The sequence below is a fragment of the Gavia stellata genome, chromosome 1, assembly GCF_030936135.1.
Source record: "Gavia stellata isolate bGavSte3 chromosome 1, bGavSte3.hap2, whole genome shotgun sequence".
Taxonomy (NCBI): Eukaryota; Metazoa; Chordata; class Aves; order Gaviiformes; family Gaviidae; genus Gavia; species Gavia stellata.
In genome coordinates this window covers 124,092,623-124,109,487 of record NC_082594.1, presented here as the reverse complement: position 1 = coordinate 124,109,487, position 16,865 = coordinate 124,092,623, and the positions used below count along the sequence as shown (strand labels likewise).

Here is a 16,865-nt window from a genome sequence, read left to right as displayed (position 1 = left end):
TTGTCTGTAGATCTGTGTTCAACATGTTTCTTGTGATATATCCTGGCCTTTGTATGCCAAAATCAGGACTCCTGTTGACCTCTCCCACTTTTCATTCAGATATTCTATGGGCCAAGTCAAGACTGCACAGTAAGCAATAAAGCAGTAACTGTGTGGCACATCCTTAGGCTAGACAGTGTACCTCAGAGATCACTTATCTCTGCATGGCATCACCTAAACATGCCCTATACGGAAATAGTTCTGTACAATTAAAGAAGTATCATGTGCATACCATTTCCTGAAGGGATGAACAGGCATTATTAGCTGTTACAAACATTTTATCTTAGCATATTGTTCTTGGATATATGCACACAGGAAAGGTAAAAACTGTCAGAGAAAGACACCCAATTTTTTAGACCCTTCTGAAAAGTCCTTTTGGAGAACTGTACCTTTGGTGAGTATCAGGAAGCACTGGCATCCAAATTTAAGCTTCAGTCAATGGCATTAACTTACCATCTAAAGAATCGGGGGCTGAAAGCCATTCCAGAGAGTCCACAGAATCACGCCCTAACGCTGGTGCAGTGACCAAATGAGGAGTCTGATTCCCATCCTCTAAATTCAGCCCATCAGGCAAAGAAGTGACATCAGCCTCTGAGGAGAGTGGAGCTTCAGGTGCCAAACTGGCCTCAGAGTCCAGGTTTTCTGGTCTTGGCCGGATTTCATTGTCATTGGACTGTTCACTATCTGAAGTGGAATCTGGTTTGGTGAAATCAAAGGGCAAGGTATTGCTGACAGTTGATTCATCTGCTGAAGGCCGTTCAGCTAAAAAGGTGCTGTCCTGGAACATAAACCCACTATTAATATTTCCACTGTTACAGGGGAAGCACTGGCTGCCTGCATTGGGCTGAACACATAAGGGGTGTTATCAGCAGCCAACAGCAAAATCTGGTACTGCTGCCTCTGTGAGAAAGTAATGCACAGCAGCAGGAGGGGCCAAACTAGAAGGACCGGCAAATATGTACCCTTTGCTAATCACATGCAATGTACTTGTAAAATGCACATCCTTGTGCCATACATTTCATGTCCAGTCACGTCCACTAAAAAGGGACAGAAGCCATTCAGCTTGTTTGGAGTGCAGCTTCAGTCACGGTATTAAGAGATTTACTGTTTATACCCACCCCATCTCCTTTCCTTTTCTTGACTGAAAAAAATGGATCTGTCTGTTTCTAATTAAATCGACGATAAACACGCACAGTACTGCCTGCCTTCCTAAGGCATGAAGAGGTCTTAGCAGCTATTATTCATCAGCTACATAATCAACACAGTAATTACAATATTACCATTACTATGATACATAAAACGGTTTAGAAACTGAACTTAAATATATGCATGCCCTGTGGTCATTTATTGCTATCTTTTAGTACATGGGTATGAGAACCCAGGAGGGAAACAAAGATGTAAAGAAGAGTTTTTAGAACCTGGAATAACTTCAGTCTCAGAGCCCAGATGCCTGTGCAGAAAAAAAATATCTATCAGCAGTAATGATGAACAACAAAGAGTACGCATAATGAATTTGCAAATTTTTTGAAATGTGAAAAAAGAATTTGTTTTTGAATCTCCAATTTGCACACCATTTACGTACTACTCCATACCCTAATCATTATTTGGTTTACAGTTAGAATACTTAGCGCATTTTGTCTTTGAATATTAATCTACTATCATGGTGTCTCATGAGGTAATCATACTGGGAAAAATCAATGAAGAGATTAAGTTATTTGGTCAAGGCTACAAAAGCAAGCTGACTGCCTAAAACTCAGGAATTAGTGCTTCACATGGATACCTGCCCACATATTAATGCTGCAATAGTCTGATACGGACAAAAAAACTCTGGGGTATGAAAAACTGCCAAACAACTTCAAGAAGCAGCAGTTTACTAAGAACTAACCAATTGCTGATGGTGACTAGTAAAATTAAGTGGGCAGTGGACACAGGTTTCTGTAATATGTATTACAGTTCAAACCAAACTACTGATTTACCATTTCTGTAGCTCACCATTCCTGTCTAATCTCGTTCTCTTACTTGACCAGCAGGAATAATGGGAAGAGTCCAAATACTTTTCAATTTGAAATTCTACTCCTGGTTGAAACACAGGTGAATTACATTTACCACTTTATTCAAACTGCATTTGAATGCTTTGGAAACAAGCCAGTTAAGGTATTTTTATTTAATTATTTGTCTACCTGTACTGATCACATTTTTATAGCCAGTTGTTATGCCACCACAGTCTCCTCATGTTTTTTAATTTATGTGGTAACAATCAATAGAAAAGTAGGTGTACCATATAGACATGTGCTCCAGCAATTATCTTTTTTGGCAAAATTGACCACTATAAATAAAACTGTAAAAAAAAAAGTTACTGTGCAAGATTAGAAACAAATTACATATATAAATTCCATAAAGAATGAATAAGGACTACCAGCAATAGCTTCTCAATACATTTGGTTTTTTATGCGAGCATTTAGTTGCCAGGGATTGCACTTCATCATTTATTTGAATGTGGATAGATGTTCCTATGACAACTAACATTATTCAGAGATTCTTGTTACAGTGCAATATATTATATTAACAAGTTTAATATCATATTGGCAAGTTCTGGTTTTTGCTAATGTCTTTTGAAAGGCTTACAAATATGACAGATGACTGCAAACACAGAACCCCCTCCCTGATTTTCCATTTGCTGCTGCCAGAAAGGCATTGTATTCAGTAAGCCAGAGCATTCTACCTGTTACAACTCAAGAGAAATAACAAGAAAATATAGATTGCAAAAACTAGACTTGATTTTTTCTTCACTTTTTAAGAGTGCTGTAAAACTCAAAGAATTAATGATTAGTTGGTACCATCTGCTAGCAATTAGATGGTGAAGTCATGATAGTCCCACATTATGTCATGAGTATGTATGATAATACAAATCCAACTTATTCTCAAATCAGCTAACAAAAATAATAGCAAAACTCTTTTTCATAGGTAACAGTTCTACTTAACAGTATCTACTTGAACCATAGAGGTTTGACATCTGTGGACATAATTGACTAAACATTTCAGCCTCATTTACTGTTTAAGCATGTTTATGATTTTCTTAAATTTATATGAAGTTACTTCACAAATTATCTGTGTATTGCAGATTGTACACAGCTGTTTTTTTATATACTCAGTATCTTTTCTAAAATCAGAGTTTTTAACTGAAGACATAGATGACATTATTATTCATAGTCATTCATTTTAGACATCAATGATTAGTTTTTAAAAGTCAGGGAAAAGTAGCACGAAATTAAGGATATTATACCTGTGACCATTATAACAAGAATATTTGGGTTCTGTGAAGGGACTGAGAATTTTACTTCCCTAAAGATTTTAGAAGTTGGCCTAAAATTAAATATGTCTGTGTTCACAGTATTATCTCAAAATGAACTTAGTGAAAACCTACCATCAAACATAGGTGGATCTGGATTTTGTGGCATGAACTGAGCTCATTTCTTCTTGGAAGGCACATCTGTGTTACACCAACAGAGTGCAGAGCAGAAACCTACTGGATAAATCGTTAAGCCCAGACAACGCTCCACCATTCAGAAATTCTATCTGCCAGCAGAACTAATTAATTCAATCTTGGCATCGCTGGCACCTAACTTGGTATCTCTGCTTAAAGCCCCATTGCATTGTACAGACATGGTCAGGGATACTAAGTCTCCTGTTCAATGGGGAACTTCAGTCTATGTCCTGGGTTGTTCCAGAGGTAATCAGAGGAGATAACTACAATTTCAAGAGGAAAAAAAGGAAACCATTGCATATTATTTTTCTGTGTTTCCTTTTCTGGCATTAAGGGGATGGACATAATTTTAATACTGAACTGAGAACTTTCAGTGAAAGCAATGCAATAACGAAAGGTGCGTATGAAACTCACCACTCTATCTCTCCTAGCAGCCAGCTTTAGTGCTTACATCTATCTCTTGCTTTCCAAAGAAAGGTAGTATTGTGGGAAGAATCATGTCTTTAGAGCAATTTACAGTCTAAATGTTATGAAAAAACACAAAGGAAGCCTAAGAAGCAAAACCTGTCTGGACAGCCAGGAACACAGTACTGCCACGTAATACAAGTTGATCACAGAAAACTGCTGTGCAACAGATACCAAATTATCAGATGAGAGGCTTCACCAGAGGTTTTACTCCAGTATAAGGTGTGCCTTCATTACTACTTATTCTGCATGAACAACAGGATAGAGAAGCTCTGGGTGTTGGCTGTAATTCCACCTTACTGAGTTAAGTTGTTCAAATGTGTCCAAAGGCCACTGCTCAGAATGATACTCACATCAAACTCTGGGCGCTCCAGCACAACTGGATGCTCAGTAATCCAGGATGGGTCTTCTGGTGTAGGGTGTAGTATTTCTTTCACTGTGGAAATATAAATACTTGGGATCTAAAGGCTGCAGTAGCACTGTGAGGAAGTTGTTTTGGAAGACTGACTGAAAAACCCTCCCTCATCTCAGATTTGTGAGTAAAATCTTTTTGAAAAGTTTGCGAGAGAGATTGTGTTTCTGGAAACACCCCCAGATCACTGACAGGAAGTGCAGAGGAAAGATGAGAACAGAGGGGTGGACAGCACTCTTCCACCACCTCTAGCAGGATTGTTGAATATTCAACAATAAACCAGGTATTTCCTCTGTGCTGCTCAAGGCAGACACTGAGCTACTAAGCTGAAGATCATCTTGGTGCAACATGCATCATGTGAACCACATTACCCCTTCTATTCCTGTTAACTGTTTGAAGTATTGCTGAAATTGCATACCACAAACCTCAGTGTCAAAGGAAAAAAAAGAGGCTAATCTAACAGATTAAGACTGGGATACTACTGCTAGTGACTTGACCTGGTTAACATCACAGCAAAACAAGCTGCAACACAGGGGTTTTTGTTGTTTCTTTTTAATTATTCAGAGGGCATCTGAATAATTCACTCATCTCCGAGATTTATTTTATAAAACTTCAGATGTGTGGCCCACCGATGCATCATAATTAATACCCACCATTAGTAAGCTGGAGAGAGTTAGGGTCTAAAGACAAGGAAGTGTTTTCAAGCAAGGCATTTTTCTGGAGGATTTCAGCGATATAATCTCGGAAATCACTGATGGTGTACACAGCTGTTGGATTATCTTCTATGTCCATAAAGGAGTTGTCCTCCACCTTGTTGGAATGAAGGTTAATCAGGTCCCAGGTGGCATTGCTGATGGCTTTTCCATCAAACGTAACAGCATAGCGAACTTCCACCCCACTTCAGTTGTACAAAGAGAAAGAGAACACAGATGAGAGATGCAGGGTTTTCCAACATACAGCAAACACTATGATTTTTTTTTCCCCAAGAACCAGTGTCAATAGGCTTTTTTAATATAAAAATATATTGCTTTAAAGGGTTCTAGATAAAAACAATTTAATTCTTTTCCCATTTGTGTCTGCCTGCCTGCGCTTTCCAAAGTTCTCAAGGAAAAGGGTACCAGAACCTGACACCTAGTCTGGTCCCAGCCCTGCATTTCTACCAGTGAATGGTAGACAGACCACAAGCAGACCAAAACGTTGGCTTTCTACCAGCATTATTAATGGGCCCACCAGCATGCAGTAATGTGAGTGATGATTTTCAGATCATGCCAATGATGGGAATGGCTCTGAGGTACGAAAACAGCCTGGAAAAAACAGGCTGTGTATAGGAGCAACATACAGTAGCAAAAGGGAACCCTGATCACTGTCACTGTGCAGTGTCAATCTGCTTGAAATAATGTCTTTAACAGCAATAAAATGGTACTTGATACAGCTTCTAATTGGGAACATTTTTCTAGACTTATTTGATCATTTATTCTGTAACAAAGTTTTGTATCTGTGTACAGCTTAGCTTTTTTCATAGTAACTCCCCTCCATTTTCTTAATTTTCTTTTCCTGAATATGTCTGGACATCCTTTCCCACATGACAGCGTAGGTAGCAATCAGATTTACCATACACTGGGCATAAGCACAAGGGAGCTTTAGAAAATATAACATATTTTGGCTGTACACAGGGCACAGCAAGAAAATGAAGTAATCTATGAAGTGTTAGAAAAACGTGCTCCAAAGAGAGGTTTTCCTCATTCCACAGAGCTGGACTGGATTGCTAAAGTAATGGCTCTGTTCAGAGAAGTCTCTAAAGCCCCAGCGCCAGATACAACAGAGACATAATCAGCAAACACACTGACGAAAACCAGGAGCCTGCTGGAGTTTTGCTGCTGGCTCTATCACTGAAATGAGCCCACAGTAGGCTCAGCATGGGCACTGACTGTCAGCAGAGGAAATAAAAAAGGACAGCAGTAGAGAAAAGGCACAGAGAAGATGGAATACAATATGCTCCTTAAAAGTAACATTTAGATTTAATACAACTGTGCTGTCAGTCGCAGTTAATAATTCCTAACTAATAACTATGACACCATCATCTGTCTGGAAGGGGCTAAAACATCTGGTGCTTGGAACATAACCTTTGTGGATAGTTGCATGCATCTTAGTCTGCAGAAGTGCAGGGTAGTAAAGGATGGCTTTAAGTCACTATTGTTTGTGAAGAGGTTTGTGTTTTCTAACCCTTCTTCTAAAATTAAAATGCTCATTCTCTCTAAAACTGTTTGTGAAAACTGGTTATGCCTTTGCTGAGAAATACACAAAAGATAATAATACATCTAGTAAGTTAAAGGCTGCAGTTCATTTTCTGTCCTATGAAATTCTTAAAATACCAAAGGAGGAAAATTTTGGATGCTTAACCTGCATATGTCTAACAAAAAACAAGTCCAGACTGATTTAATCTTCTGCTAGTGGACTTTTGTAAAACTACTGCTAAGATGTGCAGCAGCTCTGGCCTTGAAGTAGCTAAGCCAACTGCCTTTGCTGGAGGACTATGGTTTTCTTACCTTCTTTAATTTCTATAATAATAATCATCCCGTATCTATTAAAGACTTTGCTGCAAAGTATGAAGATCTTGAGTCATCCTTAAGCAATTTTGTTTTCTTCACAAAGAGAGTCCTATACACAAGTTTTAGCCCAGTAGCTGACCTGTGTTTAGGAAGATTTTCCCCAAGTAGTTTTTTATGATTAGGACTTAAATAAGCAAATTAGGTTTATCCATAATCAAAACAGAGCAGTTACTCGCAGTTTCTGGTAGAATCCGCTGACATAATATTTATGCTGGAAAACTATCTTGCTCTGGAGCCAAAACTACAAATCCCCAAAACAGTGTCCTCCAGCTAAACGTATTTTTCCATCCATATTATGACAATGTATACAAAAAAGTTGTCTTTACCTGTCCCCCTCAGGAGCGCTGAATATAGAAACAAAACAAAACACAATAGCAAAACCTGTTAAATCAATGTTACAATTTCCTTTAAGTCTTCTACCTTTAACAAACTTACTTTGGTATTCTACAGGGTACACAAATTTGAAAAAGCATACAGAAAAATGGTTATAAGTTGCATAGTTATTCTGCTACATAACAAACTGTTCTGCTTTTACTGAGTTGAGATATTTCCTCTTGATCACATGGAATCAGCAGCGCAGAGCCATCTCATCTTATTGCAAATAATGCAGTTAAATTGCTGTCAGTACCAAGAAAATCAAGGCTCACTAATTCTGCCTAGAGGTTTAGTTTACAAACACCTTTTCGTTATACACAGCAGAGCACAGAGCTCTGGTACTTTGCCAGAAATACCAACCTTTTATTTGTCTTCAAGTGAATCAAGAGCCTGCAAATGTATTAGACTGCAGATGCCGAGATGGAAAGTTTTGCTACCTCCCAGGCTAAAAACTGACCGCAGTCTAGGGCTCCAACCGTAAAACCTTTCTCACTATAGCTGCTTTGTTACCTGCAGGTATTCTAGCTAGAATATTCTGGCCAAGAAATTCTAAGAAACACAGTTTACAAAGTCTCACACACAATTTAGATTAATTCATGAACAGTCTCACTAGATTCTGAAGGTTATATCCAGTCCAGTCAAGAAAAATCAAAATTTGTGATCCATGTACCCCAAAACTCAGACATCAGATGTTTGATGCATAATACACAAGATCCCCTTTTTCCCAAATTAACTCATTTGAGTTAATTTTCCCAAATTAATTCATTCCGAAGCACAGATTGATTTGAGGAAACTAGTCTTTAAATAAAATATTTATACAAACAAATAGAGTTAAAACATTGTGTATCATTTATCAAACTATTCACCCATCTTTGCTTTGATCAAAGGGAGAAAGACCTTTACATATCTCGAACACAAACCTTTAGAGTCATGCCAAATTAACATTAAGAAGTTGAAAAAAAATTTTAAATACACCACATTTTTCTAAAAAGGTTTCTGTGTTCTTCCTTGTTTAATACTAGAACATGTTAACAGTATTGAAGAAGTATCAGATACTAATTTTAAATTAGAAAAGATCTCTTTTAATTTTAGGATGGAATCTTGAATAAAAATGCCTTGTCTTAAAATCAAGGCAAGCATATCATGTGAGATTCTCTGGTGGATGCCAGGAGCAAAAAAGAGATGATTACATTTACATACAGTTCTGTATTTCTATTTCAACCTCTGTATTAGAGGTACCGATATGAAAGCACTTGTCCTTTGGTTAACACATCCTAGGAACTGCCACGCACATGCCCGATACTCTTGCAACTGTGGTGCTAGCACATCGCACCACCATACATGATCAGTTTCAATCACCACGTATGCATCAGTATCTTTTTACCTGTAATCGAGAACATGGATTTTTTTGTATCCAGGTAGTCCTTCAAATACACTTTTGATCTATTTTGAGGGGAAAACAAAAAATTAACACAGATTTCCTCCACCCTACTCATTTAGTGAAAAATCAGGAAGTATTTTCAACATTTTCTAAGAATGTATCTGAGCTGTTATATCTCATAGGAGAAAAATGGTTGAATATTCTCTCTCTTTACAAAAGAAGAGCTTTGGTGACATTGTTTCATTATTAGAAATGGAAAATAAAAAGTATGAAGAACAGCATTCAGCATTCCCCAAGGACTGTATAGAAACAAAGGGGGCGAAATTCAAACAGACTCTGCAGAGATCTGCACTGCCCATAGCAGACCATATTCTTTCCCTTATTTATGCGGCACAAGCCCTTCTCTGCCCAAAAGGTTTCCATTACCTCCCAAACCTCTCTGGGTTAAAAAGAATTCAAGAAAATGCTTTGGACCTTAGCAACTTAAACAAGAGGAGCAGTGGCCACCGTAGGAACGGGGACCTCAGAGAGGCAGTAATGCATTACATAGTGCAAAACATGGCTCATCTCTGCTGCCCTAAACATACCAAGGGCTCAGGAGTGATTGGCAATGCTACTCAAAAAAGATAACTGGGGGCAGCAAAATGGTAGCACATCCAGGCCTAATTCAATAGTCAACTGTATTACACGGGACAAAACCAAGAAATAGGATATAGCAGGTTCATGCCGGTTCGGGCTTGGTTTTTTCCCTCCCAAAAGATCCTTGCCAGTTGAGGATTATTTTTTACTCCTCAAATTCTTCTTCCCCTCCCCAGTCTCCCTATTTTTAAACTGTCTCTGGTGAGACTTAAACAATCGAAGTGCTGCCGACTTTCTTTTTTTCAAGAGCTTCTTTATCCAAGCACAGAGAAAACCAGGCAAGGGATCAAAGGAGTGGAACATCCATGTGCCAGGTGGACTCTGTCCCATCTGACATTTCTTCCACACACACACACTATGGCATTGCTACTTGGCCACACAGCTAGGAAAATTAAGATGTCTAGCCTACGCTAGCAACTTGTGACAGTTGTGGTGATGCTTTTTGGCTGCAGTGAAGAGTACATCTCTTTCCCATCTGGCCCAGAATCTGGCACAGGGTTAGCCCCAGTAAAAGGGATTCAGAGAACCCCAAGTAAATGGGACTAAGAAGGAAGCAAAGCTAGAGAAAAGATAAGCCGCATGATGTGCTGCTGTATGGCATCCTAGATGCCTCTCCCAAGAGAAAGGAAAGACAAACTCTCCGCCCCAAGAAAATGATGGTAATAAAATTACCATCACTATAAACAAAATAAAAAAAAAAAAGGAAACAATAGGGAGAGGAAAGTTAGGAGACAGCAGTATGATCGTATTTTAAATATGCATTTGTATATTGGTGGGCCAGTAACTTTGTAGCACACAAACCAAAACATTAAATTTTCATTAAAATTAAATTAACTTGAAATCAAGTTTTAATAAATCATGCATGTATGTGTATATAGTTATATGTATATGCACATATGTATTTTTTCTTTGAAGTAGGTGCCTAACAGTCTAAACCATGGTTCATTCCCACTGACTCCATTGGGATTTAAGCATGTGTTTAAGAACTCTTCTGAGGCTGGAGGGTTTCAAGACGTGCTCACATGCATTGCCAATCCTGGGCATAAATGAAGAGCAAGCGTTGTCTTGGCAGCCTAGATTTCAGAGAGTATCTCACTGCAGTGCACAACAATTCATTCAAAATGTTGCTCCTGAGCAGAAATGATGAACGAGTTCTGCTGTTTTCGACTTCTTCCCATTTCCCCACCTATCACCTACTCTGTATAGACAGATTCTCTAGACTGATGCCAGATTTTCTTCTACAGTCCAAAATCTGGACACCGTGTAATCATTAAGATACCCTAATTCCCATTTCAGCGCTCAGCTTCTGTAGGACACCCAGAGCATGCCCACATAGGCAGATGCTGATGGACTTGTATGCCTGCTGCCTGCACTCCAAGTTAATGCTGTGCTATACCTGAATTACTCGAAATGCCTTCCAGCACTGCCTCAGCACAGGTTGATGGCTCTGAACTACAGGTGATTCATGTCCTGCCATTTGAGAGTGCAGGCAGGCTAGTTTGCTAGGACCCTCAAATTATCTTTTTCAACTCCCCAGTTTCAAACCTACTACATTACGGGAGAATTCAAACTGGACGACGAGATTAGAAAGTGCTGAAATAAACTCTAGTCAGACTGGTCACTAGAGAGATGTTAAATATATCTTCAAATTTTAAGATTTGCAAGTCCTAAAACTTTAAGAACTAATGAAGCTGCATCAAGAAGCAAACAAGAATCTTGTCACTTCTCTATGAGCTTAAAAGTTCTAATGCAGTAACACTGACAGGGAGAGGTCCTGAAAAATTTTGAAAGGATGGTAAGGCCAAAGATAGCCCTGGTAGAAATAGGTCTTTAAAAGGACTAAAATAAGTGGAAACGTTTTTCATTTATTAATAACATCTGGCTTAGTTTCTTTTGCTAACATGAGGCAAAGTAAATTAATGAAACCAGAAAAGGGGGCGGAGAGAGAGAGAGCAGTCCCTCAGAAAGGTCACGTTTACAGAATGTCCCCATTCAGGGGTTCAGCATAATTTTCTGATCCTCCCGAAAGCACACTTCTACCTCGTTTGCCTGCAAAATCTATAGCAGGCTATTTCATGAAAAACACAAGAAGAAAGCTACAGTAATCAGTCTTTGGCAACTGGTATGCTAAACACAATGTATGGCACTCTGCTGCTTCAAAAAGGAGCGTGTCACACAAAACAGAGTATTCTCCTAGCGGGTTCATATTTTCCAGCCTGCCTCAGGCAACAAAAGCCCTCAGCTGGTTCTGCAAGAGCCCATGAGAAAAAGGCAGTCCTAACACTAATGCTACATGCTATTATTGCTTCACAGAGCCAGCAAAAGAAAAAGGAAGTCAGGGAAGGTAATCACCTGAGAAATGAATTGTTCAGAGAGCAGTTGATGCTTCACGCTGGCTGGATCACTCAGCTCCTCGCTGTACTTTTCATCAACAATCAAAATGCTGAACTCAATCATCTGCTCAGTTACAGGTCTCACTAGCTTCTCATCCTGCTTCTTTATCTCATTATTGATCTGGAAGGGAAGGAAGAAGGGAGAAAACAAGAGGTGATTTAATGCCTTTTTTTTGTTTGTTTTGCCCTTTGGGTTTTTTCCAAGAAATAAATCCTCGTTACTCACCACAGACCAGATTCCTACCTATCCTGAATTTACTCCCTGTAAGAATCATCCCCAGATATGTACATGTACGTATAGTCTGCCAGCTGTCAACGGCACACTACATTCCTAAGCTTAGGTTCAAACATCTTTCTTATGTGGGCCAGAAACTTCTCCAGCTGCTGCAAACCTGGATGTTTCTGTGGCTTGGGATGGGGCAGAAAATCTGAGCCCTCTCCGTAAATGCTGTATGGACAGGAACGCTCAGGGCACTATTGGTGGGCCACACTGATGGTCATGGATATACTTAACATCATGTGAAAACTGCAGTCCAAAGCACAGCGTGCTCACTTGAGCCATCAGCATACCTATTTGCCTTGCACTGTAGTGGGCTGGTCATGAAGCCTCAGGGACAGAGGCAGCAACTAACGAGGCAGTCTACTAAGCAAGAATTTTTTTGGAGAATTCTTGTATTGCAGGTAATTCTATTTTCCATTTGCACATCTTTAGTGCAAGTCCCTCTAGTTGACCTCAGCTACAAACAGAAACCTAGCCGTGTGGGATGTTCATGAGGCAATTTAAAGTGCAACTATGGATACACCAACAGCTCACTTGAGCCCAGTCAGCAATAGGCTGATTTACCCAAAATTTACCCATTTATCACAAGGCTCCTACTTACTATTCCACCTGGAAGACAAGTTACCTTTGCCAAGTTCTAAATTCAGAACAACACCCTGTGTTGTTCAGCCTCAGCAAGTGAAGGATCCCCCCAGATATACAATGGGCACTGGGAGATGCGCAGGGACCTCTGCTGAGCTGAACTGGTGGGCTTCAATTGATAGGTCTGCAGTTGCCCCAGAAGCCCCGCAGCAGCAGCTGTTCAATGCAGCAGGGAAGCGTGCAGCTATCATGCCTGCAACAGGCAGCAGTGAATTCCAAATTTTAATCTAATTTGAATGACTGAGCAACACAGGAAGAACACTTTCTGTTTAGTTCCTTAGTATTTTACAACCAGTATACTGTTCATTGTGGTCTACTGAAAGACATGAGAAAAAACAGATCTTGTTTCATGGATTTTTTCTAAAACAAAGTATTGGGATTTGGGGGGGGAGAGGAGGGAAGGCTGGCTTAAGTTAACTTTAGCCAAATAGCCAAATGGCTTTGGCTATTTACATGGAGCTGTTTTTTCCCCATTAAAAAGGAAAAAAGAGAGCCAGCAAAACAGACCTTTTCAGCAACAGTGCAGCCTGTGTTATGTATGGTGCAGGAAATGGAAAAACTTTTCTCCAAAAAGCTTAGCTGCCACCAGTGAGTGACTTATACATTGTTTAGGGACCCTCTAAAAATTTTTAGTTAAATTATCTGCCTCTCCCCAACCCTTTTTGACTAGATAACTTTGTTAAGGACCAGAATGACTGGTACGCTACTTAAAGCTAGTTAGCATATGAGAGATACATACTTAGCAGGCATATATGTGCTGCTACTATATGGCTGTTTGCAACTCCATGTAGTTTCAATCATTTATCAGTCCCCCAAAACCAAAAGTACAGTCAACATACGAGTGCAGAAGATGAGCTTTGCTCACTCTTGGTCTTGTAATCTGCAATGCATTTTGGCTGCACAGAGCAATGATGAGGTGTGATGTAACTGTATAGAGTGAAAACACTGTAGCAGCAGCAATCTGATTCTGGTTTCTTTCTGATTTACTGAGTGGTCCTATTCTCTGCTCAGGCAGGAATACTTCAGGCAGTTCTGTTTCAAAAAAGAATAATGGTGTACATAGGACCAAACCACAAGCATTCTTGGTACGTAATATAAAGTCCGACCCTGGACTTGAGTCAGAAGCTGTCTGCCTGTTTCGTATTCAGTATTTATTCTTGGAAGCACAATATCAGAGCTCCACAGTCAGCCCTGAAAGCTCTAGAAGAAAGTACAGTTTGGCCCAGCTTTGTTTCATCATGGCCATACTAGGTTACAGAACAGTGGACAGTTAAACCCAGTACCACAAATCAGCTTCTACTTATATGCAACATGTGCAACTTTGTAAGCTTCTCAGCAAATCCAGTGAGAGTTTCACTTTTATAAGAAAACAAAAGCCAGCTGATTCATACCACTGGTTTGCAAAATTTTCTTCAGTCATGTAGGCCCACGAATACTGCAGTTGGAATCTAGAGTTTGGGCTTAAATTTTAATCCAGAGAAGCTGTTTCCTGGCAGCAAATACTTCCCTGGGACCTGTGTGGTGGTCAGCACTTCTGAAAGCCAGCTCATTTTTACAGAGACGTTTTAAGTACTTGATGTAGGCTTCCCTGTGTCGGGAGTTTTGTTTCGATATCAAGGTAAGGTTGACTGTAAGATGATAAATAAAAGTTCATTTATGTCAGCAGAGGAAAAGGAGCAGAGAATCGGAAGGAATCTCCAAGGCTATCCAGGCCACCTCTCTGCTGCCCTACACAATTGTACCACATGGACCCTCGAAACACTACTACAGCAATTTAAGGTGTATTGAGCTTCCATAGAAATAATAATGTTCCACATTCTTGGAGCTTTCAAAAGCCCTTGGCATTTCCCGTCTAGTCCTATGTCACTAGCAAAATCCTCACCTAACTGATCCGTTCTCTCTCACTGGGGGGGAAAGCAACATTGCAAAGCTTCTGCAAATGAAAAAATACCTACCCAGAAAATTAGTTTAAACCTTTCTAAAGTTCATGCCTTATTTTTATGAAATCTTAGTTCGTGTTAACACACTATACTAACAACACCTTTAAGTACTAGGAAATGCAAATGACCGCAAACAATATTATTTAGGAAAGGCAACAGAATGCTGAACCAAATGAAAAAAACACACTCACAGTAGTGTCTGCATCTTCAATCTCATGGACGGTACCACCCACAGGACTCTCAATGGAGATCTCATGAGGGGGAGGAACATTAGCAGCTGCATCTGAGTTTGAAAGAGAGCAGTATTATTTTGTTTGGGGTTTTTTTATACCCAAGTACATGTAGATACACACAGAAGCAGTTCAGCAAACATAAACCAACAGTAAAATTTTACTCCTATTCCCATCATCACGACAGAAACAACACAGGAAACACCTGAAGAGCCTGAGGAAAAGTATCAAATACACTAATCAGAATAAAATGGTAATGTTCTGTCTAAGCAGATGTATTTTTGGGAACATGAAGTTCAGCACAGCAAGAAGTGCACAGAACTGATTTCTCAAGTAGGATTTTCACGGTTCATATAATAACAAAACAATGTCAGCATATAACATGATCTCCAGCATTATTTGGAGATGGAAAAATTCACAGCTCTTTCCGAAATCCTAACACGATTGAATTTCTCAATTTTCTAGTAATTCAGAATCAGCCTTGACAGGAGTTAGATGAAAACTGACCTCTCAATGTGGTAACATCAGCATCCGAAGCTGGAGTTGGAGTCCCACTACTGCTAAATAAAAATAAATCAGAAATTGAAGTTGACATGGTGAGATCGATTTATTAGTTTTTGATTTATCTGTGATTCTGCTGCCACACCAAAAAGCATGTTTGCAGAAGAAATTTGTCATGGTACTACTTTACTGATAACATCGTAAAAATTAGGCTTCGCAGTATTTCAGTTATCTTTTGTAACTTAGATACTGGTTCACTTGCATCACACAGCACATCATGTGCCTCTCCGGGTTGCTAACCTCCTTATATTCCAACTGATTTGGAGTCCCCCCAAAAATACCTATTTTGCCTTCTAGCGCTCCTGTAAAGGAAGCAAATGTGAAGACCAGAGATAAAACACAAAGATAACCTGCAAATTCTATAAAACGCTCAGTTTTTAAAATACTCTCCAGTGCACTAAAACATAACTGTGCTGAAATCACTGCAAGAAGATGGGTTTTTCTCATCGTGACTTTTACCCTGCTTATTTGGAAATCTTGAAAAGGCATCAATTTCCAAATCCAGTTATTGCATTCACACACAGACAAAACAACTCTAAGGCCGAATGTGGAAAAGAAAAACATTTCAGATAAAAATCAGATGAAGACTGTCAGCCTGAAGAAAAACTAGCAGCTTTGACATGGGTCTTACAGTAAATCCAAGCTCCTTAGGGCCATTTCTGTAAGCCCTGAGCAACTGTCAAGTTACCAAGAGTGGGAGACACGCTCTGACAGAAACAAGTCTTTCCTGAATGAAGAAAAAATGATTTTTCAGGTTTGCCATATTTTTAATATATACAGCCACAGCCCAATCTGTAAGATTGGAAGTTTAAGTGCTGGAGAGAAAATGACCTTCAGACTTCAGAAAATCATTGAAGTTCATTGCATTGAGATATTTCTCTCCCTTCCAAAGGAACTCCTTTTTTATTGGTAGTCCTACTTGTGCCATAAAGTAAGCATTGCAGCAAGGAGTCTTCACTGTAATATAGGCATGGGCTGATACTGTGTGAGCCATACTTCCTAGCCTTCCCAGGTCTGATTTTTGATTCACATGCTAGATTACTGGTCTTGCAGTCTGTCCTCAAGAAAAATCCAGTCAAAGTTGATGGATATTTTGCCTCCTTCAGGACACATAATCAGTCTCTCTATCACTCCAAAAATCAAAGGCTTCCAGCACCATCCAGAAAACCAGATCCAAAGTTATATTCTAAAGATACCGGAGCACAAGCATACAATCAAACATACGATAGTTTCACTGAGTTAACGTCTCAAACTCTGTTTCTCCCCCTGCCTCTCACAGACACATAACACTTGTCAATAAACAGACCTGAAGACAAATCTGATGGATTTTCTATTTAAGCCAAGAATCTTTTTACCCATCCTTTCTCAGGAGGCACAGGCTAGTCCTGCACATAATGATTCAAGTATAATAAGTT

General features: G+C 39.4%; 1 protein-coding gene across 1 annotated transcript in view; it reads right to left on the bottom strand.

The window, feature by feature from the left end:
* The window catches only part of IMPG2 (interphotoreceptor matrix proteoglycan 2), a 78,910-nt gene that overhangs the window by 33,145 nt on the left and 28,900 nt on the right, over window positions 1-16,865 (bottom strand). Inside the window, exons 6-13 of the mRNA XM_059822282.1 lie at window positions 15,397-15,449; window positions 14,851-14,942; window positions 11,757-11,918; window positions 8,769-8,827; window positions 7,336-7,353; window positions 5,054-5,298; window positions 4,342-4,424; window positions 493-817 (exon numbers count right to left, since the gene is read on the bottom strand). Coding sequence (XP_059678265.1) covers window positions 493-817; window positions 4,342-4,424; window positions 5,054-5,298; window positions 7,336-7,353; window positions 8,769-8,827; window positions 11,757-11,918; window positions 14,851-14,942; window positions 15,397-15,449 — 1,037 coding nt within the window. The remainder of the gene's footprint in view (window positions 1-492; window positions 818-4,341; window positions 4,425-5,053; window positions 5,299-7,335; window positions 7,354-8,768; window positions 8,828-11,756; window positions 11,919-14,850; window positions 14,943-15,396; window positions 15,450-16,865) is intronic.